The sequence below is a fragment of the Podarcis raffonei genome, chromosome 2 (genome assembly GCF_027172205.1).
Source record: "Podarcis raffonei isolate rPodRaf1 chromosome 2, rPodRaf1.pri, whole genome shotgun sequence".
Classification (NCBI taxonomy): Eukaryota; Metazoa; Chordata; class Lepidosauria; order Squamata; family Lacertidae; genus Podarcis; species Podarcis raffonei.
The window spans coordinates 50,397,751-50,425,698 of NC_070603.1; the positions used below are offsets into that span (position 1 = coordinate 50,397,751).

The 27,948-nt window shown below is 40.5% G+C and overlaps 1 protein-coding gene across 15 annotated transcripts in view; it reads left to right on the forward strand.

The window, feature by feature from the left end:
* Nucleotides 1-27,948, forward strand: part of KCNIP1 (potassium voltage-gated channel interacting protein 1) — a 546,638-nt gene that overhangs the window by 396,280 nt on the left and 122,410 nt on the right. Inside the window, exon 1 of one of the 15 annotated variants that reach the window (XM_053376523.1) lies at nucleotides 13,888-13,998. The exons of the other annotated variants lie outside the window; for them this stretch is intronic. Within the exon in view, the coding sequence (XP_053232498.1) occupies nucleotides 13,899-13,998 (100 nt within the window). The 5' untranslated portion in view covers nucleotides 13,888-13,898. Of the gene's footprint in view, nucleotides 1-13,887; nucleotides 13,999-27,948 lie in introns of those variants that run through there. 15 annotated transcript variants of the gene reach the window in all.

The window sequence follows — 27,948 nt, forward strand, 5'->3', positions numbered from 1 at the left end:
GGTTGCCCTCCTCTGGACACGTTCCAGTTTGTCAGTGTCCACTGTTATTCTTCTCTCCCTTAATTTTGACCCAAATGCTCTCACTTTGGCTTTGAGGTTCTACATCTTGGATCTCTTCACAGGTATACACATCCCTGACATACAACGCAACTCCTCCTCCTTTCTTGTCTGGTCTGTTTCTCTGAAATAGATCGTATCCCTCCATTATTACATTCCAATCATGGGACTTATCCCAACAGGTTTCAGTGATGCCTATTATGTCATATTTAGTTTGCTGTACCAAGAGCTCAAGCTCATCTTGTTTATTTCCCATGCTTTGCGCATTAGTGTACAGACATTGAAGTCCATTAATCATTCCCCGTGTCTCTTATTTAAGGATTTTTTCCTCCCACCACTAGGTCTGCGTGCTGTTTGCTCCATTTGGTCTATGACATTTGGATGATCATCTTCATCAATTGATAGACTCCTACCTTCAGGAGCACTGTCTCCCTCCCCCACATTAGCCAGTTTAAAGCCCTCCTGATGAGGTTTCTGAGATTTTTGGCAAAAACATTCCTCCCAACCATTGTGAGGTGCAGCCCATCGCTTGCCAGAAGTCCATCTTCAAGAAACTGCAGTCCGTGATCTAAGAATCCAAACCGTTCCTGTTTACACCATTTGCGAAGCCAGCTGTTCACTTCCACTATTTTTCCCTCTCTCCCTGGGCCACGTCGTTCAACTGGGAGGACAGATGAGATGACAATTTGTGCATTTAATTGCTTCAATTTCCTGCCCAGAGCCTCGTAATCTCTTTTGATCTTCTGGAGGCTATTGCTTGCAGTGTCATTGGTTCCCACATGAACCAAGAGGAAGGGGTATTTGTCAGTGGGTTTTAAGGGGACAGGCAGGCGAAGCATGGCTTGTTTTTGTTTTTGCAGTCTTCAGATGAACACTAGACCATATGAAAAATGAATATAAGGTTTTAGCTGGAATTATTTTGTACTCGGGATGTGATGGTAGTACCAGTGGGGGGCGCGGAAGGAATCAACAGTACATCCAGCTTATCCAAGAAACTAATTAAAATGTTATAGAAAACAGCATTGCTGTATTGTGCAGTCTACAGTGTAGCTTTTTATACTGTAAGCCATCCTGTGATCTTTGGATGAAGGGCGGTATATTTATTGAATGACTGGGTGGATGAAAATAAATAACTAAAAGCTTTGCATTCAAAATCTTTGTGGCAAACAGTGGAAATGCATTGTGTCTAGTCTCTCTTGTTTAGTTCTCTGCCTGTTTGCATTTTTATGATCTATCAGTGCAGATATTATTCCCATCCCCACCTCTGATCCTCGAGTTGCATTTTGTTTGATGCTCAGCTGCCATTATCATTGACATCCGGTTGTTTCTGATTAATTCCTTTTACTTTCTGGCCTTAATTACCTATGTTTCAGCATGAAACCTACGAAGCTGCCTTATGCTGAGTCAGACCATTGGTTCCATCTAGCTCAGTGTACTTAACACTGACTGGCAGCAGCTGTCCAGGAATTTCAGGCAGGTATTCCCCCGTCCCCCTTGGCCCTGCCTTGGATATACCAGGGATTGAATATGGGACCTTTTGCATGCAGAGCAGGTGCTCTACCACTGAGCTTGGCCCTCTCTCCCTCCTCCCATATTATTAATGCTGCTGAATACCAACTGCTGGAAACCATAGGAGGAGAGAGTGCTCCCGTGCTCGGGTTCTGCTTGCTTGTTTTCCACCGGCATCTGGTTGGCCCCAGAGAGAAGACTAGATCCAACAGACTCTTCTTAGATAGTTCATTGTGGGCACAACCATGGGAAACCTATCTATCCTAAACCTATATGAGACCATATATCCCATTAGAACTAGAATTCTATATCAATATTTGGCTCACCAGCTTCTAGTAACTTCCTGGAAACCCATATCCAAAACATCTATTAGTTTAGCAAAAAGGTCAGGCTACCCTCAGGTTTATAGAACCAATAGTAACATTTCATCTGGAAAGCATCTCCTTTACTTCAATGTTTAACTGAGCCATTTTTATTCAAGCACCCAATAAGGGGAGGAAAAAACCAAGCTTGCAAGTTTTAAACTACATCCATATTTTATTTTTCTGCTTCTCCCAACAAGGCTTCTCTGGTGTCAGATAAAAAGCCTCAGCTACAACAAATAAAATAAAATAAGAATTCATATAACTTTATATTGGCAATAAAAGATGACACATTGGTGTCTTTGCTGGTAGTTCCCTTTCTTTAGCATTGCAATCATTAGTCTCAGGCATCGATTTATGAGCCCCACATGTTATTCCTGGGGCAAGGAAGATGTTATGAAAGCACAATGTAGATCTCAGGTTTTCCTAAGGCTGAAGAATTCTAAAGAGCTCTGCTTGAAAAATTTGAGCTCCAAGTTGAACTATGCTACTTACTGGCATTTATTTCCCCTCAGGTCTGCTGAACCACCAGCAAAGCAGGCCAGTGGCTGCAGGACAGTGGAAAGCTCCAGGTGCAAAATTCACTCTGACAAAGGCTATAGGTAGACGGAGACTTTAAATATTTCCATCTAGTCTGTCCCTCCTAAGCTCTGCTGCCCCCTCCACCCACACCCACACCCCTGAGCAGTGTGGCTGTAAATAGCCAACCTCCTGGCCTGCTTTTCTTCTGTTCTGTGGTCTCTCTTCTTTGGGCAGATGCAGCAGAGTAGGAGAAAGTTGATTTTTCGGGTGAACTGGGCTTGGGGGAAAGCATCAATGAAGAACCTGGCTTAGTTTCTTTGGGCTTATGGCCAGTAGCCTTAGAGTCTTTATTAGGAATTCAGTATGATTTCTAAGCCTTTGGCATAACAGCTCCTAGTCTCAGCCCCATCCTCCTTCTCTCAGTATGATCTCTTCAACACTCTTCTTTTTCTAAGATCTTCTAAAACAGCCACGAGCCTCCAGATCCTGAATGTCTCTTAACTTTTATTCCATTCAGCGTATCCCTTCTTTCTCCTCAATGCTGCTAGGAGCAAATGATGTGCACATCTTCTGAGATCCTTCTGCTACATAGGATTTGGCTCTTGATTCTGCTATTGTCCCTGTTAAATCAGCTGGGTTCTCCACTTATATCTTGACTTACTAATAATCCGCAGATTTATCGGTTAAATCCTTACATGCATAGTTGGTTGGGCACTAAAATAGTCCATCTGATGATAACAAGGTGGGATTTGGGGTGGAGGTGAGGTTTTGGATCAGTAACACACAGCCCATAAACAATGTAGGTAAAGGTAAAAAGTAAAGGACCCCTGGACCAGTCAAATTTGTTTTCACACTTGAAGCTTAAAGTGATCCTTTCTTCAGACAATGTACAAATCTAAAACCTGCATTAGCTTGAATACTCATTCATGTCACAAATGCTTCCCTTCATATTTTTCTTCCTCAAACTTTTTGATAAATAGCATAAGAGAGGTTCAGTGGTTATTCAGACTTTTTATATGAACAACATCTTCATCTCAAAGTATAGAACATCATGATCACTGGCTCCTGATTGTGAAGTCATCTCCATACAAAGGCAGAAAATCTGCCTTTCGCTGGAGAGTGTTCGATGGAGTTTATTGTCACCCAAAATGAAGAATAATGTGTCTGACGTATACTGGAGGAAATAGGCAGCACTGAAGCAAAACTTGCCATGTAGCAGTGTCTAACTTGGAGAGATAGCTGGGTGAATATGTTGTACCTCTGAGTAATTAAAGAGGAGAAGGGAAAGGGCATACAGCTGAGCATCAGAAGAAACAATAGACATTTCATGCTGGAATTGTGCACTTTGTCACCAGTCGTGTTAAATGTAATCATCTCCAATTAGCTGTGCTAACTATTTGGGTGATTTCTTTATAATCTTTTAAACCTCTTTGTTAAAATAACATCTCTGGTTTATGCACATTTATTGAAATGTTTGTAAGCTTTCCAGATACCCGGATAAGAAGGAAAAGTAAGAATTGTCTATAGCTAGTTGCAAGGCATTACCCTGGCAAAAGGCTTTCTGGGATCTTCTTTATGCTATGAAAATTATTTATTGTATTTTTGCTTCCCTTACATGGGCCTCTCCGCAGTTTCACATTCAAGAAACTGATGCATCATATCTTCCCAGACCATTCACAGGATCTGTGGAATTTTTTTAGAGCATGGTAACTCTAGAGGGTAACCGAGATCTTTTTGGAAATAAGGCAGGTTTCAGCTACTGGCTGGATGGAGAACATAAGAGCCTGCTAGATCGAGCTAAAGGCCCATCTCATCCAGCACTCTGTTCTTACAGTGGCCAATCAAATGGGAAACCTGAGTGCAACAGCACCCTGCCCAGCTGGAATTCCTAGCTACTGGTATCCAAAGGCATACTGCCTTTAATGGTGGAGGGAGAAGAAACAGTTATCATGGTTAGCAGCTTTTATTAGCCTTATCTTCCATGACTTTGTCTAACCCTCTTTTAAAGCCATCCAAGTTGGTGACCATACTGGCTTCTTGTTGGAGAATAACTTTCTTCTGTCTGTCCTGAACCTTCCAACATTCAGTTTCATTGAATGTCCCTGAGTCGTAGTGTTATGGTAGAAGAAAAACTTTTATCTGTTTGCTTTCTCCACACCATATATACTTTTATATAACTCTATCATGCCCCCCCTCAAAAAAACCCCTCACCTTTTCTTCCAAATATTCCGTATAGGGGGGTTCCTGCATCCACTTTATCATTTTGGCTGTATTTTTGTAAACCTTTTCCGTGTCTACATCATTTGTGAGGTGAGGTGTCCAGAACTACACCCAGTCTTCAAAGTGTGGCTGCACCATAGATTTGTATAATGTAATTGTGATATTGGAGTTTTATTTTTGGACTAATTCCTAATTATCTATAGCATGGTATTCACCCCCCTTTTTTACAGCTGTTGCCAAACTGAGTCAGCATCTTCATCAACCTGCCTCTACCATACCAAGGCCTTGTTCCTTGTCAGTCACTGCCAGTTCAGACCCCATGAACTCTGATCATACCTCTTACTCATATGGATGTTGGATAGAAAAGGATGTGTATGTTGAGAAAGGGGTGCTATGGTCCAAAATATTCATCCAGTTAGGAGTCAAGACCATAGTCTGTTTGTGAACAGGAGTTTAATTTGCAGGAAATGAAGTTAGGGGACTAAGAAATGGGTGCAGTTTGAAGAGCCACCTATAAGAGATGAGAGATGCTTTGAAGGAAGGATTCTGGGAAGGTAGTCTCAGAGCCAGAGGAAGCCTGGAATTAGGGGAAGGAAGATTGGTGACAAGCAACCCTCTCCCCTCCTACTGAATGCTTATAGAGCTGGCTGGGCCAGTCAGAAGGAGAGTCTTAAGGTGTGTGTGAAATATTCCATCTCACTTCACAACAATCTGCATTTGTTGTTCAATAAAATTGCATTTTTTAAAAAATCCTGTACTAAGCCTGCAAATAGCAATTTTTATTCCATTTTGGTAGAAAGCAACAGTACGAAGGGTCATTCTAGCACTAGATAAAATTCTCTGATATCTAATACAGCTGTCAAGGAAGCATTTTGAGCTTTAAATAATGCCAGTTCTGTTTATCTTAATACAGGGTTATGAATTCATTTCAGAACTGTGGCTGATGCATTCATCTTTTCATCCTGAAAATTGGATGGAATTATCAGTGACATGGGAAGGAGAAAAATATTTAGTGTGGAGTGACAAGTTGTTTTTGTGTACATATCGCTTCTGTGCCAACATAATGGCTAAAAAGCTCACATAACAGCAGATATTTATCAGTGGCATTGGGAAATTGGGTTGCGATCTCACTCATCTCATCTACATTTCAGTTACAGTGCTGCTTGTGTGAGACAGATGATGTTGAGAAGAAATGTACATTTATGCATGCCAGTCAAGCTACTAGGATCACCAACTGGTTGCTTCTTGAGAGAGGAGACTTTATGCTGCTGAATTGTTCATCTGGCATCTGGCCATTTTTTCTATTAAAAAAGAGAGAGAGAAGTCTTCTGATAGGGCAAGGGGAACCTGTAACAAGGGTGCTGGTTCTGCAGGGAGTGCCAAGGACACTCTACCTTGCCACCATTTCTGAGAGCGATCCTGGTTCCTTTCCACTCCAGCCATGCTGGAATGGTGGGGGGCATGGAGGGAGCTAATACGCATGTAGCTCAAAATGCCAGGTCAAAACGTCGAGAGGGAGTGCATGATGTGGTGTCCCAGCAGTCTCAAACAAAGATGTCTTCCTTTGCCTCTATTGGAACAAAATGTCCCATCAAGTCCCCTGCGCCTATTTGGAGAAGGGGGAAACCAGTGTCTGGATCTTGCGTTCATCTGATCTCAGCATAAGAGGTATATTTCTAGGTTCTTTGCTTTGTTCCTCATAGTATTTGCATCCATTATCCTTACTGAAGGATTGGTCACCATTTCCTTGTCTTTCACATGGCCGTGTTCCCAACCATCAGTTAGTAACTACTGTGCTAAGATTAATACTAAGTATTAATACAGAATAATACTATGAGAGTTCTGTCAAAATATGTACTACCTGCTTTTATCATTGAGGAAAAAGCAAGGTTTCTAACAGGTTGATCTCTGTCAAGAACAGGGTGCTTTTTTTAAAAAAAAAAAGTTCAGTTTCTTTTGAAAACATTTAAAATGAATTTCATTTGGCAAGGATGCACCACATTAGCTTTTAAGTCTCAAGAATCATAGAAGCATCAATATACTGTATATTGAAAACCTGCAAAATTTCCTGCAGTTGTGAACTAACTTTGGTTCATTAGATTATACAAGCCATGTATTGTTTTTGAGCAACTTCAAGGCTTTTGGATACTTGTTCCTAAATTGCTGGGTAGAGATTGGCTCAGCATGCACAGCCTTACAAATATTGAAGAAGCTTGCCTCAAGTGACAGGCAATGACTTTGAAGGAGCTTGCTTTTGGCAAGCCAAAGGAGTGGCCCGGGTGGCTCTTTTGGCTGTGGTTTAATCCCATAACTCTTTAAGCTACACTCCATGTTTCCTTTACTATCTCGATCATCCCCACTTCAGAAGTGGGTAGATGGCTATCACATCTTGCTATTCACTGATCTTATAAATATGCATGACTTTTTAATTTCTTTTTTGTCAATCATTTCTCTCAACCTTCCAGGCATGATTATGTGGTGACTGCAGGTACCAAGTCAGACAGCAGCTCAGCTGACTTCTGTCCTTTAATAGTTCAAGTTGTCTGTGCAGTGTTGGTGGTTTAGTTCAGCAGGTTATGAGCTTGGATTGTCACCTGGTTTGACAGAGAGGGGCATACATATGACATCTAGGGCTTGGATTTGCTGCTTGCTTTAGTTTTCCGAAGCAACACCCCTCCACCCCCCAAAAAAAGAAAATTCCCACTTCATAACCTTGAAAAGGTATGCCTTTGGTTAGGTTTGGTGTAGACTGCTACTAGAAAAATGAGCTTTTAGGCCCACCAGACAGACTATTAACCTCCTGTCATCTTTGGCTTGTCAGGAGCCCTGCTGCATCTTCATTTATTTGTTCAGCGCTATGTCTTTTTTTGAGCTTGGTTAAAAGGAGCATGACTCTCAATATACTTGGTCACATTTTCTTTTGAGAGGTGCCTCTTTCAAGCTAGAGAGCTCCACACTGCATCATTAGATCAGAACAGAAATGAAGTTAATACCTGCTTTCTACCATGGCTGAGCTTTCTGTGATAAACAAACCTCCTCAATTTCTGATAACTCTGAAGGATCCTAAAACTTGCTGCTAGCTACTAGAGAATTGTTGACACACTTTAAAAACAAAAAGTTCCAACCTTTGAAATAGAAGTAAATGCAATCCTATACACACTTATCTGAGAGTAAAGTCATGCTGAAGTCAATGTAACTGCCTTCTAAGTAGACATATATAGGATTGCAGTGATATATACTTAATGCAGAGATGAGGCATCTGTGACCCCCAAAATTTATTGGGCTGCAACTGAAAGACCACTTGCCATTGTGTAGACCTGTAAGATCGCTTAAATCGGGTAAATTCTACCTTTTCAGACCCAGGTCCCACTTTTAACCCAAGCATGCATTTAGGAACCAATGGTGGTAGCACTCCTGTTGTAACCTTGGGTCAGGCAGCAATCCACTAGTGGGTCTTAGGACCAGTGACTTAGATCATCTGGGGAAATTCTTCTCGTGGCACTGCACCCTACAGGATATAAATTTGTTTCTCAAATCCCCCCTTCCCATTTTTCTATTTAAAAAATGTTTAAAATTATTTTGCTGTCCTCCAACAATTTAAAGTCCATTTTGGATTTTTTAACTGACTACTGCCATAGGCATCCCACTGTGTTGTTAATTGTTTTTGTGCCCCCAAGCCCCCCCCATTGTCTACTTTTAGTGTTTTTTAAAAAACGATATAGATTTATTGACCAGGTTACCTATTGCGATTATGTGATATCAAACGTTTTAGAGACTCAACCAGAAGCCCTTCTTTAAAAAATAAAGGTGGAAAGGTAAGGGTGGAAACAAAAACTTAAAAATTAAAACAAAAATCAGAATATTTTAGTTTGCTTCAGAAAGTATTTAAGACTGCAGTCCACAGCTTTCCAAAGGCAACTACAAAAAACCCACTGATTTGAATGGAATTCAGTGGTCTGTCATGAACAATAAATAAAACCCCAGAGGCATTTTAGATTCCTAGATACAGAATATGAGCAAATGCTTTCAAAATGTAATTTGAAGATTTAACCCAGTGTTTCTCAAGTTCCATAATATGAAAGTACTGGTATTTTTCCTCGTAATAATAAACTGCTTGAGTTACATAAACAGAAGTGAAGATAAAAATAAGCTCCCTTTAATGTGACAGGTGCTGCTGCACAGTTACATCCCATATTTGTACACAGCCTGTTTATTTACTCCTTTGTTCTTGAGTTAGAAAACTTTGAAAAAGAACATCAGTCGCTGCTGATCTGATCTGATCCATTGATGTGTAATAATAAATAAATGGGGCTTTGAAATCTACAGTGAAATGTAATGCTGCGTCCTCCTATTTATTATAAAGCATAGAAAACTAATAATGGTCCTGGACTCTTAGCCATTATTCTTCTGAACCTTCGTTTGGCACTGCATAACAATTGGAAAAGGCAGCAATTCATGTTTTCTAAGGCTTAATTTGCATTTGCATTACATTCTCAGTGCATCAGAATGTGCCACTGTAAGGCATAAGCAGGAGATAATCATTGGGTGTCGATTTTGTGCACCAGAGAAATTGCCCTTGAATGTAATACTTATTAGCATCTCAGTAAATATGAATGGCATTAGATGAAATGTTGAAACTCTGAAATTGGTACATTTTTTCCTAAGTAACTTCAACAATGCCATGTTTTATTTATTTATTTGCTTGCTTTTTAATATGCACACATGAGGAGAAGACAAAATACAGTTAATGCGGAATGAAATGCGGACATTGTAATAAGATAGGGAGCACATCTTTTGGGAGGAGTCGTGTAGGTAGGGGGTGAATGGAACCCTCAAGGAAGAAATAGGATATAATTTGGAAGGTCAGAACTCCTCAAGTCTTCCGGTGAACCTGCAAAGAAGCAGGCTGGAGCACTTCCTTTAAGAGTATTCATCACCAAAAGAATACACATTCCTGTTTATTCTTTTACTTATGTTTCTGCTTGTGTCCCGTCCCCTGTCCCCCAAATAAATAAATAAATGGCACAGAAACAAATTGGAACAAATATGGTATACTAAGGCAACATCCACACTGCACATTTAAAACACTTTGTATCACTTTAACAGCTGTGGCATCTCACAAATAGTATTGGGAACTGTAGTTTGTTAAGGGTGCTGGGATTGTAGCTCTGTTACAAGCAATTCCTGGGATTCTTTGCAGGAAGCAATGAGTATTAAATGCACGGTGTGAATGTGATATAAGAGACAAAGCAATGCAAGAGTATAAGGTGGGTATACCCCAGGACCTATTCTAGACCAGGTCTTTGAAGAAGCTTTTCTGTTTCTGTGCATGCTATGTTTAGAGTTCTCCTGCAAAAGTCTAAGGAGGCTTCCAAGTGTTGTGGAACACTCTGGCTTGAGGAGAATTGGATAGGCTTCTGGAAATTCTACTGAAATTTCCAAATTCATAAAATTAGGAACATAGGAGGCTGCCTCATACTAAGCTGGGTCATTAATCCATTTAGCATAATACTGTCAGCACTGACCAATAGGGGTGGGGAAGAAATTCAGTTCAGTTTGTATTTAAAAGGGAACCTACCAGATTTACACTTCCTGAAACAATACACAAACCAAAACACAGCTAGCCTTCAGAATTCATACATAGCTAAGTTTTGCAATTCACTTCTCCCCTAATGCATGAATTAGGGGAAATTCCTTGCAAAAATATGTATGCTAGCCAAAACAGCACACAAAAATGTGTCGATAAGGAGAAATTCACACTAAAATGTTGCATTTTCATGAGTATTTAAAAACACACACACGCCACATATTGCTACAGAAATGGGGATAACGGGATTTAAGATTGGAAAAATGAGAAACTTAGATAACTGAGAAAGGCAGATCATTTATACTGACCGGCAGCAGCCCTTTGGCAATAGCCCTACCTGGAGATACCAGAGATTCAGCCTAGATCCTTTTGCTCTCCCACCAAGCTCTGGCCCCCTTCTAGGTTTTGGCCACCCTTACCTGTAAAGCAACATGGCAAACTGGCTATGCAGTATGGTATAGAATCCCATGCAGACACAATATATGTAGTTGCCATACACTGAGTCTCAGACTGATTCCATCTAGCCCTCTTCTGTCTAAACAGACAGAATACCTTTCCAGGGAACCTCAGTCCCTGCCCATTCCAGCCTTCCTGCATAAGGTCTTTTAACTGGAGATGCAAGGGGTTTTAGTCTATTTATGTCTTTATGTGGAAATAATTCCATTCCACTGAACTGATTCACAACATAAAGAAACACATTAAAAATCATATCATATATAAAGGAAAAATACCACCAGAGTGAGTGGTCGGAGAATGCCCTGGGAAAGAGATGTGTCTTATACAAAGACCTGAAGCATCTTCCCATTGGTGCCTCCCTCAATAATATTCTCTGCATGCAAATCTTGTGCTCTGCCACTGATATATGGTCCTTCCCTATTGAATGGTATAATTACATATCACTCTTAGAGAGGCTCTTGGGGGCTCAGCTGGAACTTAGTGCTTAAATGATGAGTGTGAACATTAATAGGGAAGGTTACCTTTTCCCCCCACTGTGGCCTGATGCAGAAAGATGATAGGAGCTTCTTTGATGAGCACAGCAGTGCTTTCAAAATATAACTCATGATTTAGTATATCAGGGTAACTGTATGAACAGTCCATTAAAAACTGAATGGCCAAAGAGCTGATGTCTCCCTCCCAGCATGCATACCACGCAAGCTAAATCAGATGAAGAGCAGCCACTGAGGGCCTTGGCCTTGGTTATGGCACTCCCTTCTGTCAATGGCAAAATATGGATTGCCTTCAGTGGCGGGAACCTTGAGCACCCTTATCATAATTCATCCCTTATTTACATCCACAAGAAGATCTTCCCTAAACTCTCAGGCTCCCTTGAAAGCCCTTGGCCTGTGATAATGGTAATGGTGGCATCCTGGGAGTTGCTTTGACATTAAACATCTGTGACAGCTGCAAACAGAGAGTCTGTTGGTTTTCAATTAAAGCCTCAACATAACGATTCCAATTCCAATCATCACAGGAGGACAATACAATACTTAGCTAAATGCAGATGAAAGGGTTTTTTTGCCTTGTTTTTCCGTCTATCGATTTTTCCATAGCCCATCTCTTTTCAATGGCTTGCCATGAATAGGGACGTGATGGTACAATGAATGTTGACGCACATGGAGCAGCCACTAAGAGCTGGTTCAGGCATTCATTCATTCATTCGTTTATAAAACGCTTTTTAGAGCAAATGTATGACAAGCCAACATTTGCAGTTTATATTACAGGTAGGGGACCTCATGCCTGGGGGCCAAATGTGGCCCTCCAAATTTGTCTATCTGGCCCTTGGGAGTTTCCCCAGGCCACACCCTTGCCACACCACCTGCTGGCCCTGCTAATAACCCTCCTTGTGTGTGCTTGCCTCACTGGAATACATCCTTTAGCACAGATAATGCCTCTTGCTTTCCTGGATGAAGGATTGAGAGTGGTGTGAGTGTGTGCTTGTAGAAAGGTAACATTTATTTATTTATTATTGTTAAATTTATTTATTTATATCCTGGCTTCTTCACAGAACAGGGACAGAAGGCGGTTCATAAAAATTAAAGTACACATAAAAATTTGCATTAATTGCTCAACCCACTTTTGACTCTGCCCCCATGAACCCCTGGAGCCTTCAGAAGGTTGCCCTCAGGCTGAAAAAAGTTTCTCACCCCATGTAGGAAGCAAAAACCTAGATTCATGTAATCCCATCACAGGAGAAACCAAAACAGGTGACTGGCAGTTTAGTGGAGGTATCCAGGTGTCCTGAAAGGATCTGTGCCATGCCTGTTGCTGCTCAGTATGTTCAGTATAACTGGGTTGGCAGAATGCAGTAAACTTATGACATTCACAGATGAAACTAAATGGAGAGGAATTAAAAACTGGGATAAAAAATAAATTATTTTAATAAAGAGCTACACAGATATGGGGGAAAATGAAGTCTCACAAAATCAAATGTTAGAAGCAAAATTTTAAGCAGAGGTTGGATGGCCATCTGTCATGTGTGATCTAGTTGAGATTCCTGAATTGCAGGGGGTTGGACTAGATGACCCTTAGGGTGCCTTCCAACTCTACAATTTTAAGATTCTAACTAGCTTCTTGTTTGTTTTGCTCTGTTTCCTTTCCTTTCTTCAGTTTACTTTATTCATCCCCTTTTCCACATCAAAACTTTTCATGGTGTGGGAGGCTTGTCGTAGACTGTATCATATGTGAACAATTTGTCAAATGCCATAGTGAAGGTGAACATTTCTTTCATTTGTAATTGAAAGCTGCCCTTGAAAATGTTTTATGTCTCAACTGTAGCATTTTGTTCCAAATAAAATAAACAGATCCTCCCAAGTCTGCAATCAGCCAGACCAAGCCCCTGAAATGGGGCGAGCCACCAAAGCTACTCCTCCCTTGCTCATTATGAAATGGGTACAACATCAGAGGTAGTTCCAAAAGCTTTTATCTTACTATGTGCCCACCCAGTCTCCATCATGCAGCACTTGTGTCACTTGCACAACTCAAATATTATACTAGTCATTGATTTCCACTGTTAATGTTTTCCAAGTATCTTCCAAAACAGAACAGCAAAGGGGAAATTAAGCATCCCCTTCCACAATCTCTTACTTAATCCTGCAGCCACTTACATTGTAAAGTAGCAGAAATGCAGTGTGTGTGTACATCTGCATGCATGCATGTGTGTGTTTGCATCACACACACACACACAAATGAATAACTTTATACAGTTGCTTTAAAGGCACTTAGTTTAGACTGAAATCAAAGAATGCAGAAGTGAAGCTTTGTTTTCAATTTAATGTTGGGAAATGCCATCAGAGTCAGCTAAGCCAATATTTTGTAAACTTTGGCTGAAACAGCTACTGTAGGGAACGCTAAACAAAGTAGCTCCTGTATATTCTGTTGCCTTAGAGACTGAGAAACATCTGTATCCGTGCAGGCAAGTGATGCAGACATGGTAAGATATGACTTCCTTGCGTTCCTCTCTTCATCTTGCTGTCAATAGTAATGTTTTATGGTGGCAATATGCTGAACTTCTTTTGCATTGTATTGTATCTGGTTGAGTAGCATATCATGGTCTGGGAGAGCTTAATTAAAAAGGTCTAACTCCTTAGTCAGGATGCTCTCCTACGAAAAGATGCTGTCACACAAATAATTTTTTTTTCAAGATGAACTTGGAGGGACTTGAAATGATTGTTGTTCTGGTGATAATTGTGGCATTTGTGAAAGCTCTTGAGCATATGGGACTGCTGGAAGACACTGACGAAGGTAGGATCTTTAAGCACTTTGGTTTTGGGGAAAGGTTTTGTTGCTAAGAATGTTCACTTTCAGTATTTGTACATGCAGTAAAGGGGGGGTGACACAGAACTGAACTGCAGAAGTCACGATGAAAAAAATCCTCCTGAAACAGACATAAATCTTGAAATATATATAGTTTCTTTCTTTCTGCAAAATGTGGGTTGGCTTTTTAAGACAGAATTTACAGAGAGCCTTTAGTATAATTAGATGTTTTTCAATAACTTCATTGCAGAACTGCATTTTGTGCATGAACTGTGAACACTATATCTTGATCCAGTCTCACAACTTCATTACAACAACCAATTTCAAATATAATTGCTGGAAGCATTTGTTACAAAATTCATGCATTTTCCTGCTCCAATGATATTTAGGTTATATAAATAGATTTTGTCCCTCAAATTGTTTGCTTTTCTACATCTTCGCTTTTTTATTTGGTACATCTATAATCAACAGCCTTTCCTAACCTTTCATTTGTTAGCACATTATTGTACTGGCTAAAACATAAATATCTGGTGTTGGAATATACGTAAGGTTTTGCTGATAAAGAAACTCAGGCTGTTGTTGCCTTTGCTGTATTTGCAAGAGGTTTGTATGATTTGCACAGACAGGGAAAGAGAAATATATCACATAAAAGTGAATGTATAATAGAAAGCTGGTGAGGCCAAGTCTATGTAGAATATGACCAAACGTAGAAGGGAAATGACGTGTGATCATTTTAACAGTTGTTAAGGGGAATGTAGGTTCCCAGCTAGACTGTACACACATCAAAACAACTTTCTTTTTGCTTCATGGTACATTCCATAAATTACAAGAGATGTAGTTGTTAGCAGCTGAATTAATTTAACAGTTTAAATCCGGTTTCAAATACTTTAGAAAAAACATAACTTTTACAAAGTTTGACAGAGTTTTGGCATACTTTAATTACTATATTAATGAGTAAAGATATGTATATTGCTTTTGCCTTACTTTTACCCTATTAGATGATTTGAAAGCTTAAAAAAGGAAAAAAAGAAGGGGTTTTGAAGCCATATTGAAACATACATTATGATGCTGCTTTATTTGCTCTTGTTAGAATTTATAAACACTGTTTATCTGTGTTCTGATTACAATTCAGATCAAATGAAAACAAGTCTGAAAACAGGCTTTAACTGTAATAAGAGAAATACTTTGACTTCCATCTGTTTCCAAAAGAATGTTAGCACACACATACTTAGCACAGGAGGTTGTAAATGTACTGTGAGAACAGCAAATTCCAGTTGCAGCTCCTGTCAGGGATAAATTGTTTTGCTAAAAAACCCAAAAAAACTTTTTTGCTTTTGTTTTAACAAAAATGGATGTTTTGTGAATAAAATTACAAAGGTATATTAGCATCCCTTCAAGTAACTGAAGGAATGAGAGCAAGATGAGGATTTCAGCGGGGTACGTGCTATCACCATATATTGTTATGTATCCTTTGTGAGTATATGTAGATATGTGAAACACTTTTCTCCCTCCCTCTCACTTTCTCTAATATAAGAGATTGAGCACACATTTTACTTTGGGCTATTTTAAAATTATTTTTGAGACTGTAGGTTTTTTTAAAAAAAAATGCAGATTGTATCTGTCTGGGTAAATAAATTAATAGTTAAAAAGTACAGTGGTACCTCGGGTTAAGTACTTAATTCGTTCCGGAGGTCCGTTCTTAACCTGAAACTGTACTTAACCTGAAGCACCACTTTAGCTAATGGGGCCTCCTGCTGCTGCCGCGCCGCTGGAGCAGATTTCTGTTCTCATCCTGAAGCAAAGTTCTTAACCTGAAGCACTATTTCTGGGTTAGCGGAGTGTGTAACCTGAAGTGTGTGTAACCTGAAGCGTATGTAACCCGAGGTACCACTGTACTAGTGTTAGGTTCTAAGCGCAGATCCTGAAGTTTTAAGGACCTTGGCATAACAAATGGTCAGCACACTAGAGCCCATTTCATGTGTTAATAATGCGAAGTTACCTCTTGTGTCCAAAGAGGCAATGGTAGGTCTCTGTGGCCAGCCCTACCTGCAAGATCACCCAGATCCTCAAGCCTACCCACTGAAGTTCACACATTAAGCATGAATATCTGCATAGGTAAAGCCGACAGACACAAGAGAGTATCCAATGACCTCATTCCACTAGTGCAATGATTTACAGGTTTAGTCAAGAGAGCAGAACCATTAATGAGTGTTCCCTCAACTTGTCAACCCTGTTGCTTTGGCCTTCAAGTCAAAGTTATCCTGCAGAGATGGGATACCTCTCATCCTGTGCACATATTTCTGAATAATCAGAACATACAAAATACAGCATCCTGCTCTATTTCAAATAAGAAATTAAAATATTTTAAGGAAGAAGCATTTCAAAAAAAGAAGCGCAGAATTCCTTAATGTCCATCTCTGTCTCTATATATAGATTCCTTCCCCTCCTGAGCTTTCAAACAGATTATAAAATATAATTGTTCTTACTGGAAAAACTTAAATACATGAAATTTAATTTGTACTTGGTTTTATTTGTGATTTTAGGAATGAGACTTCCTTATTATATAACTTTATTTTATGTTAATATAATTCAATATATATTTGATTTAAGCACTTCTTATAGCTTGCTAATTCTCATTGCTGCACTTTCAGAAATGATGTATAGCAAACAATAAAAATGATTATTCAGCACTGCGTGGTCTTCAGGGAAGTCATGGGACCTAATTCAACTACCCTGTTCTGCCAGTAGAAGCCAGTACAAAGACTTCCACTAGCTCAGTGGGGTTCCCCTCTCTCCTTGAGAGCCAGTGTGGTGTAGTGGTTAAGAGCGGTAGTCTCATAATCTGGGGAACCCGGTTCGCGTCTCCACTCCTCCACATGCAGCTGCTGGGTGACCTTGGGCTAGTCACACTTCTCTGAAGTCTCTCAGCCTCACTCACCTCACAGAGAGTTTGTTGTGGGGGAGGAAGGGAAAGGAGAATGTTAGCCGCTTTGAGACTCCTTAGGGTAGTGATAAAGCGGGATATCAAATCCAAACTCCTCCTCCTCCTCCTCCTCCTCCTCCTCCTCTTCTTCTTCTTCTTCTTCTTCTTCTTCTTCTTCTTCTTCTCTCTGTGTGCCTCCTAACACCTCCAAGGCATTTTTTCCTTGGCTTTCAGTATTCCCCTAACTGGTTTTCCTTTTGGTTGTGGGGAGGGCCACATTTTACCTGTCATGTAGCATTGACCTCCCTGGGAGTCCGTTTAAGAGGAACTGGAATGTACTGTCCCATAGTAACAGAAGTTCTGAAACTTTAAACACCATGCTGCCAGCACTTCTCAAAACATGCAGCAGAAGCATATTTGGCAAGAGTGGCTAAAGGGTGGGCCCTCCAAAAGTTACTCTGAACATTATCAAGCCATGACAGGTGAAGCATACTGTGGCTTATGCAGAGGAGGAAAGGAAGGTCTATAATGTCTAATGAAATCATTGTATATAGGTTTGTTTGTTTGTCACATTTATAAGCAGACCTTTCTCCAAAGAGCTCTGTGGTTTTCCTCCATTTTGTGTTCACTTCTAACAATGAAATCAAGTAGGTTAGTCCGAGATATAATTCATCCAGTGAACTGCACAGTTGATGAGGGATTTGAACCTGGGTCTCCTTTGTCTACCTTTGGATATAATGGTCATTGTAGATCTTTAGAGCAGCCATTTTCAAGCCATTTATTTAAATGTGATGGCTTGGATCCAGAAAAGCACTGTCAGAATTGGGTAGAGAGAAGGTGACTTTCTGAACCTTTCCTCTCACCAGACCACCTAAGATTATCTCGAGGATCCAAAATAAGGAGGCCAGTTGTGCACTGAATAACTAGAACGTTTTCACTTAACACTGCTTTGGTTTAGGAAGTCATTCAGCGACTTCTGTCTTTTCTATTTTAAGAATCGTCTCACTTTGCAGATTCATTCATTCATTCATTCATTGAGCTCTGGATAGCTGATAACCTATTAAAAACCAGACTAAATAACATATGCAGTAATATTTTTCTTCATGTGACCTGGAATTTGTCTTGCACCATTTTCCAGGACTTCAAGTGCTGTACACTTGAGAACCAGGGATTGTTTATTTGGGCCTCCTATAGTAGTCTGACCTTGTGTAGTGAAATGATGCCTATTGATGTACTTTGTTAGTATTTCTGGGGTGACAGCTTTTGCAGATGCTGGTGCAGACAAGGAAGTTGTTTTTGTTCTTATTTTAGACCATCACTGTAGTCACTCAGTGTGACATAAATCCAAGTACATGAAAGAAACGATAAAGGCATCTGTATTCAGATCCCTCCTCTTCTCTGATGCTGTTTTCAATATTCCCATTTTTCAAGGTCTGAATAGAATTGATTTGGCTTCCAGGCTGTGCAGGATCATTTTATTCTTTCTTCAGATGAAGCAGAAGGGCACTTGTCCTTCTGGCAGGCGGCCTATTAAACAAAAATAACAGCCAGTATAAGCATAAACTCTGTAGGTCTAGGACATTAGAAAGGAGAGCAGGAGAATCAGATAAACTGATAGGAACATGATTGATTCCTTGCCTTTCATGCTGGAGATAAAGGCCTGGCTTCACATGCAGAGGCTGGACACTTTCCATGCAGAGAGTGACAGTTCCTGGCACACAAAAGCAGTACAATATAAATAGGGCTGAAGTGCTTTGGGATCTCGCTGGGCAGATCTGTAGGTAAGAACCATGTTTGGCTGGCAGGAGAAAATGTACTATGTAAAATAGTCAGAGAAATCCCAGTGCTATTTTGAAAAGACAACCAGACAGCTAAACCAAAACAATTTCAGCTGTGGTATCTGACAGGCAAATGCTGTGGCACACAAATAATAACTTTTGTAATATAACTGTTGACTAAAACATTGGGGGGGGGGGGACAACTGATATGGGATTGTGATGAAAATAGTGTTTGTTTTTATCTCTCTTGAATGCTGAACTCAGAGAGCTTTGACAAAATATTCACCCACTAAGCTAGTCTCTTGGTTTTCACATGGGCAGCAATGATCACATTGGGAATGTTCAACGCGCTGCCTTTCTCACATAAAAAATGAGTAGGTATTATGCCAGGCCCTGGTAACCTCAGATGATGAGAACCTAGATCTCCTGATGATTGACAGCTTAGGTGAGCAGACCTAGACCCCTGACCCCAGCACTAAATTCCCTGGTATACCAGGTGGGACCTCCCAAGGCCTACCTCCAGGGATGCCTTTGAAGGATGCTTGGGTTGGGTTCCTAACTCACCTCTTGCAGAGGAATCCTTGGCCCTGTCACAGTCATCCCCTAGCTCTTGACAGTGTCAGCACCAGAAGGTCCAAGCCCAGCAGCTGGTCATGGATGGACTACGTGACAGAGAAGCCAGTGTCACTTGTCTCCTGAGCAAAGGGTTCCTTTTGAGTGAGGCCATTCCTCAAGGTCTTTGAGTAGACTCACACACTGACAGCTGATGTTGGGGTCAGGCTATATCATGCTTCACTTGGGACTCTGCTAGTTGCTGAAAACAATGCATGTCATTCAGTTCCTTATGCTGAACCTGATGCTGTACCGTAGGTGCCAACTCCCTGGGACCCTGGGTACCTAAGCTCCTACAAAATTTCCCATGAAGGGACCGGGCACCCACAAATTTTGGTGCCAGGGCCATGCATGTACCCACAGTCATGGGGCCAAGTTGGCACTCCTCTGCCATGCTTTTTTCTTGACCCCTTCAGCTGCAAACCCCAGACCTTCCTTTACTGAGTCTGCCCTTGCATTATGTTTGGGCTCAGATTCCATCTCTAATACCTGGTCTTGGTTTGACCTTGCTTTCTGATTCCCTTCAAAGTTTGGCAGTCTTCTATGTGGGAATAAGTCTGCAGTGGGGTCCATTGAGGGACCTGACCCCATCTAGTTTACCGGCTCAACCAGAGCATGTCCACAAGGTTGCCTTTGTCTCATGAAGAAACATGTTCCTGCCTCCTGCCCCTCTCTGTGAGAGAGCAATCAGGAAAATGGTGCCCTCTCCTGTTTTATTTCAGGCATTCTATTCAGTGTATTGCTGCTTTAGGGTTCAGCCTTACTAACAAAATAACATAAAACAAAAGTAAAGATATAATAAAAGTCATACTTCTGGTATGAAAACCTCTAAGGTTTTACTAGAGGGTTTTACCAAATTAGCAATGATTCAGCTGTTTCGTTTACCTTGAAACTGGCTGTTTTATTTTACCAGTATTAAAATCAAACCCCCCCCCCCCCAGTTCCAAAACATATTGAAATGAGGACAGAATTAGGAACATGTAATGTTTCCTAAATAGTAAAGTGAGAGGTATGGGTCTTGTCTGCATGTGATGTCTGAGAGGCAGTGAGAGCGCACTTTCACACATTACAGAGGAACTGTGACTCACTTTCTAGCTTTGCAATGTGAGTAAGAACTCACACATCTCCCAATATGGAGAAAGAATATTTTTGCACCTGAAGTGTATTTTTGTATAACTTTTACTCTGGTTTTATGCTGTTTCATTGGTATGATTGAGTGCTAAAGCCACAAATCATTGGAGAGAGAGAGAGAGATGGAAAAGGGAAAGAAGAAAAGTAAGGCTGAAGGCTTGGGTGGAGATGGAAAAGCCTGTTGATTCTGTTTCTTTACATTTTCCAATCTTAAGTTCTTAGCATTTCTGCATCAGTTTGTCGGCATTTAGAAAAGTCCTCATGAAAATTGATCAGCATTTTAATGTGCATTTCTTCTAATACACATATTTTTGCAGCAAATTTACCTTATATATACATTTTTGCCCTAATAGGTTGCATTTTGCATGCTATTTTCACTGGTAAATGCATTGCTATGCACAATCTCCTAATACATTTTTGTACATCTTTTTTTGGTTAAATTATATAATGAAATACCAAGAAATTTGTATTTTGAAGAATGGAACTGTGTTTCAGTTTGCATATTGTTTCTGGAATTGCAAATTAAGTAGGTTCACATTAAAATGCGAAATGAGCCAATTGTCCATCCCTAGCAAGGATGGTGTTGAATTTGGACCCCTCTTTTCAAACAGTATAGAATATTTTGGAAACTGATTCACTTAGGACTTCTAAATACAATACTTTTTGGAAATGTGCCTTTTTGAAGAAATGAAAGTTGGTAGTAGTAAGTTGAAACAATCTTTGGATAGTTCATGAATGGAAATTTTATAAAATCATATGCATTTCCTAACACTCAGAACACTTAACAAGACTATAAAGAACTTACTAAATTATTAGACTGAAACGCAGGATGTATCTGAGAGAGAGATTTGTTACAGTTCAGTCTATTTTACTTGTGTGGTTGAGGATGCTTTGCAGTTTTTTTCCCTCCCATCCTGAAATCAATCAACACTTTTTTTTCAGAGTCCTAAAATACACCACCACCCTTTTGGAGCCAAAGTTGAGAAAACTGAGAATGTTCAGTTCAACCTCCTATGTCTACCTGACTTTTCCTGAGTCTTTGTTAAACGTTTGTCATTCCCTTTTTCCCCCAGTCGAAAACTCATTGGCAGCCCTCAGGGCAGGACTGAATCACTTTGACATTCACTGCAGTGTTTAGCATATAACTGGCACTAACAAAGAAGTAGTTGTTGATGATGATGTAGCTCAACCACAATTGCTATTGCCTGGTGAGGCTCTGGGCCCCGCAGTTCGCCTCAGAAATAAACACACAGGGACACAAACTTGTTGGGTTAATGGGATAGGTTAGGCCACAACTTTATTGGCTACAGATGTGAGCGGTTTGGCTTAGGCATTTGGGTGAAGCCAACTATATCCTGACTCCTGCCCACTGCAGGAAGTCTCTGCAGGCATGTCCAAAGTCCGTTTTGGGTACCTAATGTGGCCCCCTGGTCGGTTTAATCCGGCTCCAGTGGCAGTTTATTTCCTGGGGTAAAATCCTAAAAAAGCCTCAACGACTTCAATCCTAAAAACAGGTTAACAACTTTGGTTGGCCCTCATGGCCCTTCACTTCATCAAATCTGGCCCTCTTTGAAAAAAGTTTGGACACCACTGCAAGGGTCAACCACCGATAGGGGGAGCCCTATGATATACATCAATTAAGAGCACCCCCAGGGTCACCGATAGGGTCGTGGCATGGCTCTAGCCCAGGCTTTGGACAGGATCCACACCCCTGGATCCCTTTAATGGGATACCCTTAATGAGGAGGGGCAGGTGGAGGCAACCACAATTGCTGCTAGTAATTTCCTGCAGGCTGCTGCACAGGCATCTTCACCAGTCAACTCATGGATTTGTGCCTATCTGAAATGATAGTGAATGCATTATACTGCTCATTTACATACTATTACCAGATCTCTATACTCCTGGGAAATAGGTTTAAAGTTAAGCTTGAATTATTGTAGATAGCCGCAAGTCTGAAGCAAGACTTTGCAGTACCTGCTTGCCCAAGATACTTATGTCTGATTTGTATGTGACTTCCCCCAAATTACAAGGACGTGTCATTTTTCTAACTTTTTCCTCTCTCAGTGCATATTAAAACACATGTAAGGAAACAGCAGTGGATCAAGGGCTAGAGTCAGAATACTGTAGTAGATGTGAGGTTGACTGTTAATATGTTTAGCCTTGACAATACTACTTGAATTTTCAGGGCCCTGATGTCATTATGCTTTGTTCTAATGCATGGGTAGGCAAACTAAGGCCCGGAGGCCGGATCTGGCCCAATTGCCTTCTAAATCCAGCCCGCGGACGGTCTGGGAATCAGCATGTTTTTATATGAGTAGAATGTGTCCTTTTATTTAAAATGCATCTCTGGGTTATTTGTTCTTTTTTTCTTCTCCTCCAAAATATAGTCCGGCCCCCCACAAGGTCTGAGGGACAGTGGACCGGCCCCCTGCTGAAAAAGTTTGCTGACCCTTGTTCTAATGCCCGTGTACCACAACAATTAAAACCAACTTACAGGAATAAAAAGCAGCTTTTAGGAAGAGGACCATGATTTGAGTAACGTTGGAGAGAGTTGAGGGGGTGGGGTTTTTAGATTTCATACAAGGCCTCCATATCTTTCCCTCTGTAATCAAGCTGTGATTGGACACGTCACTGCCTTTTCATCAAGGTAGCTTTTAAAATAAGAACTGCAGAAAGAATTTAGAATGTATCAAATCTATGACTATCCTTAAATAGGATTTTCATAAGTGGGTTATTATACATATGGAACAGTATATCTTTTTCAGCTATTTAATTCTAATTCTATGTGAAGTTATTCAAAAAAAGGGGGCACAATTGGAAAGCCTGATGTCTTTAAAAGATGAATCCGCTGTAGCTTTTTATTTATTCATCCATTCTGCAAAGGCATGTGCTTCGTCACAGAGGTAACCTCTGTGGGGATGGCCACTGGGCAAAGTGACCTTGTGGAACAAAAGTGATTGACTATATAATGAAGAGATATAGATGGAAGCCAAAAGGCATCAGTTCAATACTTGGCTGTACACTGTTTGATGCTGCTTATCTGTGTGGCATATGTAGAAGAAACATAGATGGCATTACGGAAATCAATAAATTCAGATCCAGAGCAGAAGATGGCCATGGTGCACTCACACGCATACAGAGGCTGTGTATACACTTCCACCTAGAGGTCTCCCATTGCTGGTTTGGTAGGTGCTGTACACATGGCATTAGCCACAATCCATATCTATCCTGTACCTTCTCTGTAATTTCTTGTGAAATATTGTGTGTTGGTGCATTTTCCTCCAAACTAGCTTCAATATGAATTGAGATAAAGAGTGTATTAGAAGTGTATTGGAATAGCTGGCAACATTTTGCAAGGTTAATGAAATAAGCTGGCATGTGTTGGTTTATTTCTTACATTTATATCACACCTTGCCTCCCAGGAGCTCCAGGCATAGTAAATAGGTTCCTACTCTCCATTTTATTTTCGAAAGAACCATATGAGGTAAATAAGACAGAGGCAGTGACAGGCCCAAAGGGAATACTTCATGTATATATATTGTCCCTGGCAGCCACTACTGTAAACGTAGACTGCTCAGAGTATTGGACAGCCTAATACTCTCACCCTCAGACAAATTTGCTCTTTTGCTTATTTGCTCTTTTCATCCCAGTGTATCTCTCAGCCAGCAATAGCCAACCTAGGCAGCCTTGGAAGGCCAGATTCCGCTGCATGTCCAGAGAGTCTCTACAGATGAGCCATTGTTCTCTTTGCTAAGGAAAGGTAATCTGTGCATAATCAAGGGTGATGTTTTTCCTTTGTTCCATTTAAAGTTGGTTCTCTTTGGAATAAAGAGACTCTGCACAAGCTCAGCCTGAGGTGTCAGACATTTCAAAACAAAAATTGGTAACTTTGCACCTAACCTTAGGATTAACAGTCATATTATTCCTATACACTACCCCCATAAACTTATAAAACTGATATGAGATGGTGTTTGTTTATGAGAATAGTTACCTAGAAGACACTGTGGTTCAGAACCTCCTAATCTTGCCTTCCTTTGCAACCTTCTTTATGACATGCAACTTCACAGGCACCAGGAGATGGAAGCCCTATCTAGAAATTACAGCACACAATTGGGGCTCTTTCTTCTGCTGTCACAGATTGAAGGTTGTGATGTAATCCAAGGAGCTATATCTACACTTACAGCCTTACCAAATGTGGCCCTCCAAGCATGATTGTCTGGCCCTTGGGTTCTTCCCCAGGCCACGCACCTGAGTCCTGCCCAACACCTCACCAACTTTCATTTGTAGCATCCTTGAGTGTTTTGTGCCTGGTTGGAATGTGTACTTTGACCTTTGATAATGCCCCTTCTTCTTCTTCTTCTTCTTCTTCTTCTTCTTCTTCTTCTTCTTCTTCTTCTTCTACTACTACTACTACTATCTTTATTTATATCCCACCCTTCTCCTAGACTCAAGGAGGCTTACACAAGCTAAAACAATACAGATAAAATACAAACAGCTAGAAAGCTAATAGATAATAGTTTAAAAGTAATCAAATCAGTGCTTTTTTCTAGAAAAATAGGTGAAGGTACTCACCATGAAGTTGTTACAGGAAGTGCCACACTTTTTAACAGCAACAAAAGAGGTGCTAATACTGCTTACCCTTGAGTAACCCCTGGAAAAAAAGCACAGACTCAAACTATAATACAAATAAAACAAATATAACAGAGGGACACATATTCTTAGAATGAAACAGGAATCCATCATACTTTTGGTTCCTCCACATCTGCCTCCACATAATCCTATTTTATTTAATTCCCACCTAGGGCCCCCTTTTCAATTTCAGGGTTTTTGTTGTTGTTGCTGTTGTTTTTAAACCTGCAGTTCCACAGGATTCTTTGGAATATTTCTAGGAGTAGAAATCAGCAATTGGAGGCCCCAGGCCTAAATCTGGCCCTTTGATGGATGCAAACTCCCCACACCCTTTCATTTCCAGTCCCAAGAGGCAAAAGTGGTACATGTTGACCTTGATGGCTCTGGCAGTCTTGTGGGAAGGCAGAGTTGATCTGCCTCCTTCATTTGTCCTGATATGCCTGCTCTCTTTTCCTCAGTCATCTTCATGTAGGCCCACATTCAATAGAGATTTACATAATACTTGCTTTTCTTAGTCATGATCCTTATAAACCAGGCTGTGTTTCAAAGAATATGGTGTTACCTTTGGCCATGGGTTAAATGACATTCACTGGAGTGTTTGAAATCTGTCCATGTATTCAGGACCATCAAACTGCAGTTGCTGTTTTCATCTCAATGCATAAATGTAGCCCAGTTCTTTAAAGTTCATGGTGACAAAACCAGGCCTTGATTGCAGAGGAGCTGACCATACAGTATTGCCTGGCAATCCAAATTGCAAAATGTTGTGTTTAGTGCATATCACAAAAGTAAACACAGATGCAACAAAGCCGATTACTGAGGAAAATAAAATGTTTCAGTGAAAGATAGAGAAGGTGGTACAAGAATGCCTGACATGAGATCCATCAATGTATTAAATTATACACCACTCCAAAAATAGTTGAAGCTTTAAAAGGAATAGGGTTCAGTCAACAACACAGTCCCTTTGCATATCAGAGGTAGGACAGTTTATATGCCAAACCTACCCTCTTTGAAAGCACAACATTTTCTTTGAACTTCACAGTGTGGTACTACCCAGATACACACACTCTCCGTGTGCACACACTGCAAGGCAGTCTTGGCAGAAAGTGAACAAATCCGACAACTGACTAACTCAATAAATGGGGACGATGAAAATGCATGAAAGAGAGAAATGAGTCATAATTCAATTATATTTGCCATTTTGCTGTAATACTAACATAAAATACACTGTATATGTTAAATATTGACTGTATATGGACTTAAAATAAAGTCCATTGGTGATACTATACTAATAAGAATATATCTATCAAAACTAATGATGGATGGGTCCTTGTCCGGACAGAGCAAGACAAAGACTGCTGAGTGACCAGCTTGCTCCAATGAAGGCTAGAGGTGGACTTGAGGCCTTTTGAGCATTTGCCTTAAGTCCACCCCTCCTAGGCTCTAACCCCTTGCGGGAGGGGACCCTTGCAGTACTCAAAGAGTCAGCCTTCTGGCCTCTGCAGTCCCTGGGCTCCTACCTGGTGTTTTCACTCTACCACTTCATTGGTGAGGTACACTGGAAAGCACTAAGTTCCTCAGGCTCTAAGGTAGGTGTGTGAAGGGTCCCCTTTTGACTCTGTGGGTCCTGTTGATGTGGGATATGATCTAGGTGGCTCTCGCCGGTCAGACTCAGATTTAGTGGATCCCTGATCACCAGAGTCGGACTTAGAGTTTGACTCCTTAGCTATTGAATCTGTAGTCTCTGACTCAGTATGTTAATTACTTCTGGACTCTAAGGTCACGACAGACATAGTGTTCTATTAACATTGCATAATGAATTATCCTTGCTGAGATATCACATTGCTAGCTCCCAATTTATCAGGCTTTCCCACCTTACTTTTAATTCATTATTTTTTAATTCATCATTTGTTTGTATTATATCGGGATCTAATAATAATAGCAATAATCAGAATAATGCCCTCCTCTGTTAAGTCCAACTAGCAATGTTTACTTTTTGGAAGTTTGGGCTAGTTGAATACACACTACTTTACTCAAGTCTTTTTGGCAGATAGATGTAAGCAAGACCTGCCACAAATAGGTTCACTAGGCAGGTTCAGCTAAGGCTGCATACACATGATACATTTAAAGCAATTTGAAAGCACATTATTGCCCCCACAGAATCCTGGGGAAGGTAGCTTGTTAGGATGCTGGGGGTTGTAGCTCTGTGAGAGAGAAACTACAGTTTCCAGGGTTCTTTGGAGGAAAAAAGGTGCTTTAATGCATGGTGTACATGCAACCCAAGTATTACTCAGAGTAGACCTATTGAAAATAATGAACATGACTAAGGGCCATTAATTTCATTAGGTCTACTCTGAGTAAAATGTAGCTGAATACCACCCATTGTGTACCTGCTTTGTCACTAAACTGTGTTTTTTAAACTGCGGATTCCATTTTTTTCTTTAATGTGCTGTATGACCTTATTGCTGCTATGCTTATAGTGTAACACAACCTCCTTAAATTCATCATCATTAATTTGATAAAGAGCAGGCTAGAAATTATTATTATTATTATTATTATTATTATTATTACTTCCAAGGTCTGCTGGGGAAAGAGTATGAGAGATATGTATCAGTTGACAGGGCTTGGTTTTTTAATCTTGTGCCTGAAAAAGCTCATATAAGCAAGAGCAGCACCTCCTATGATTTAGATCTTTGTGGTTTTCTGCCATCATTCTTATGCTGTTGTCGTTTTGTTTACATTGCATCCTGAAAATAGGCCTTCTGCCCTAGGGATAATTTGTTTTCCCAACTATATCAAACTGTAATTACCTTGTTCTTTTCTAATCACAGAAGAACACACTATTTTCAAGCTCGAGGTCTTGTTACA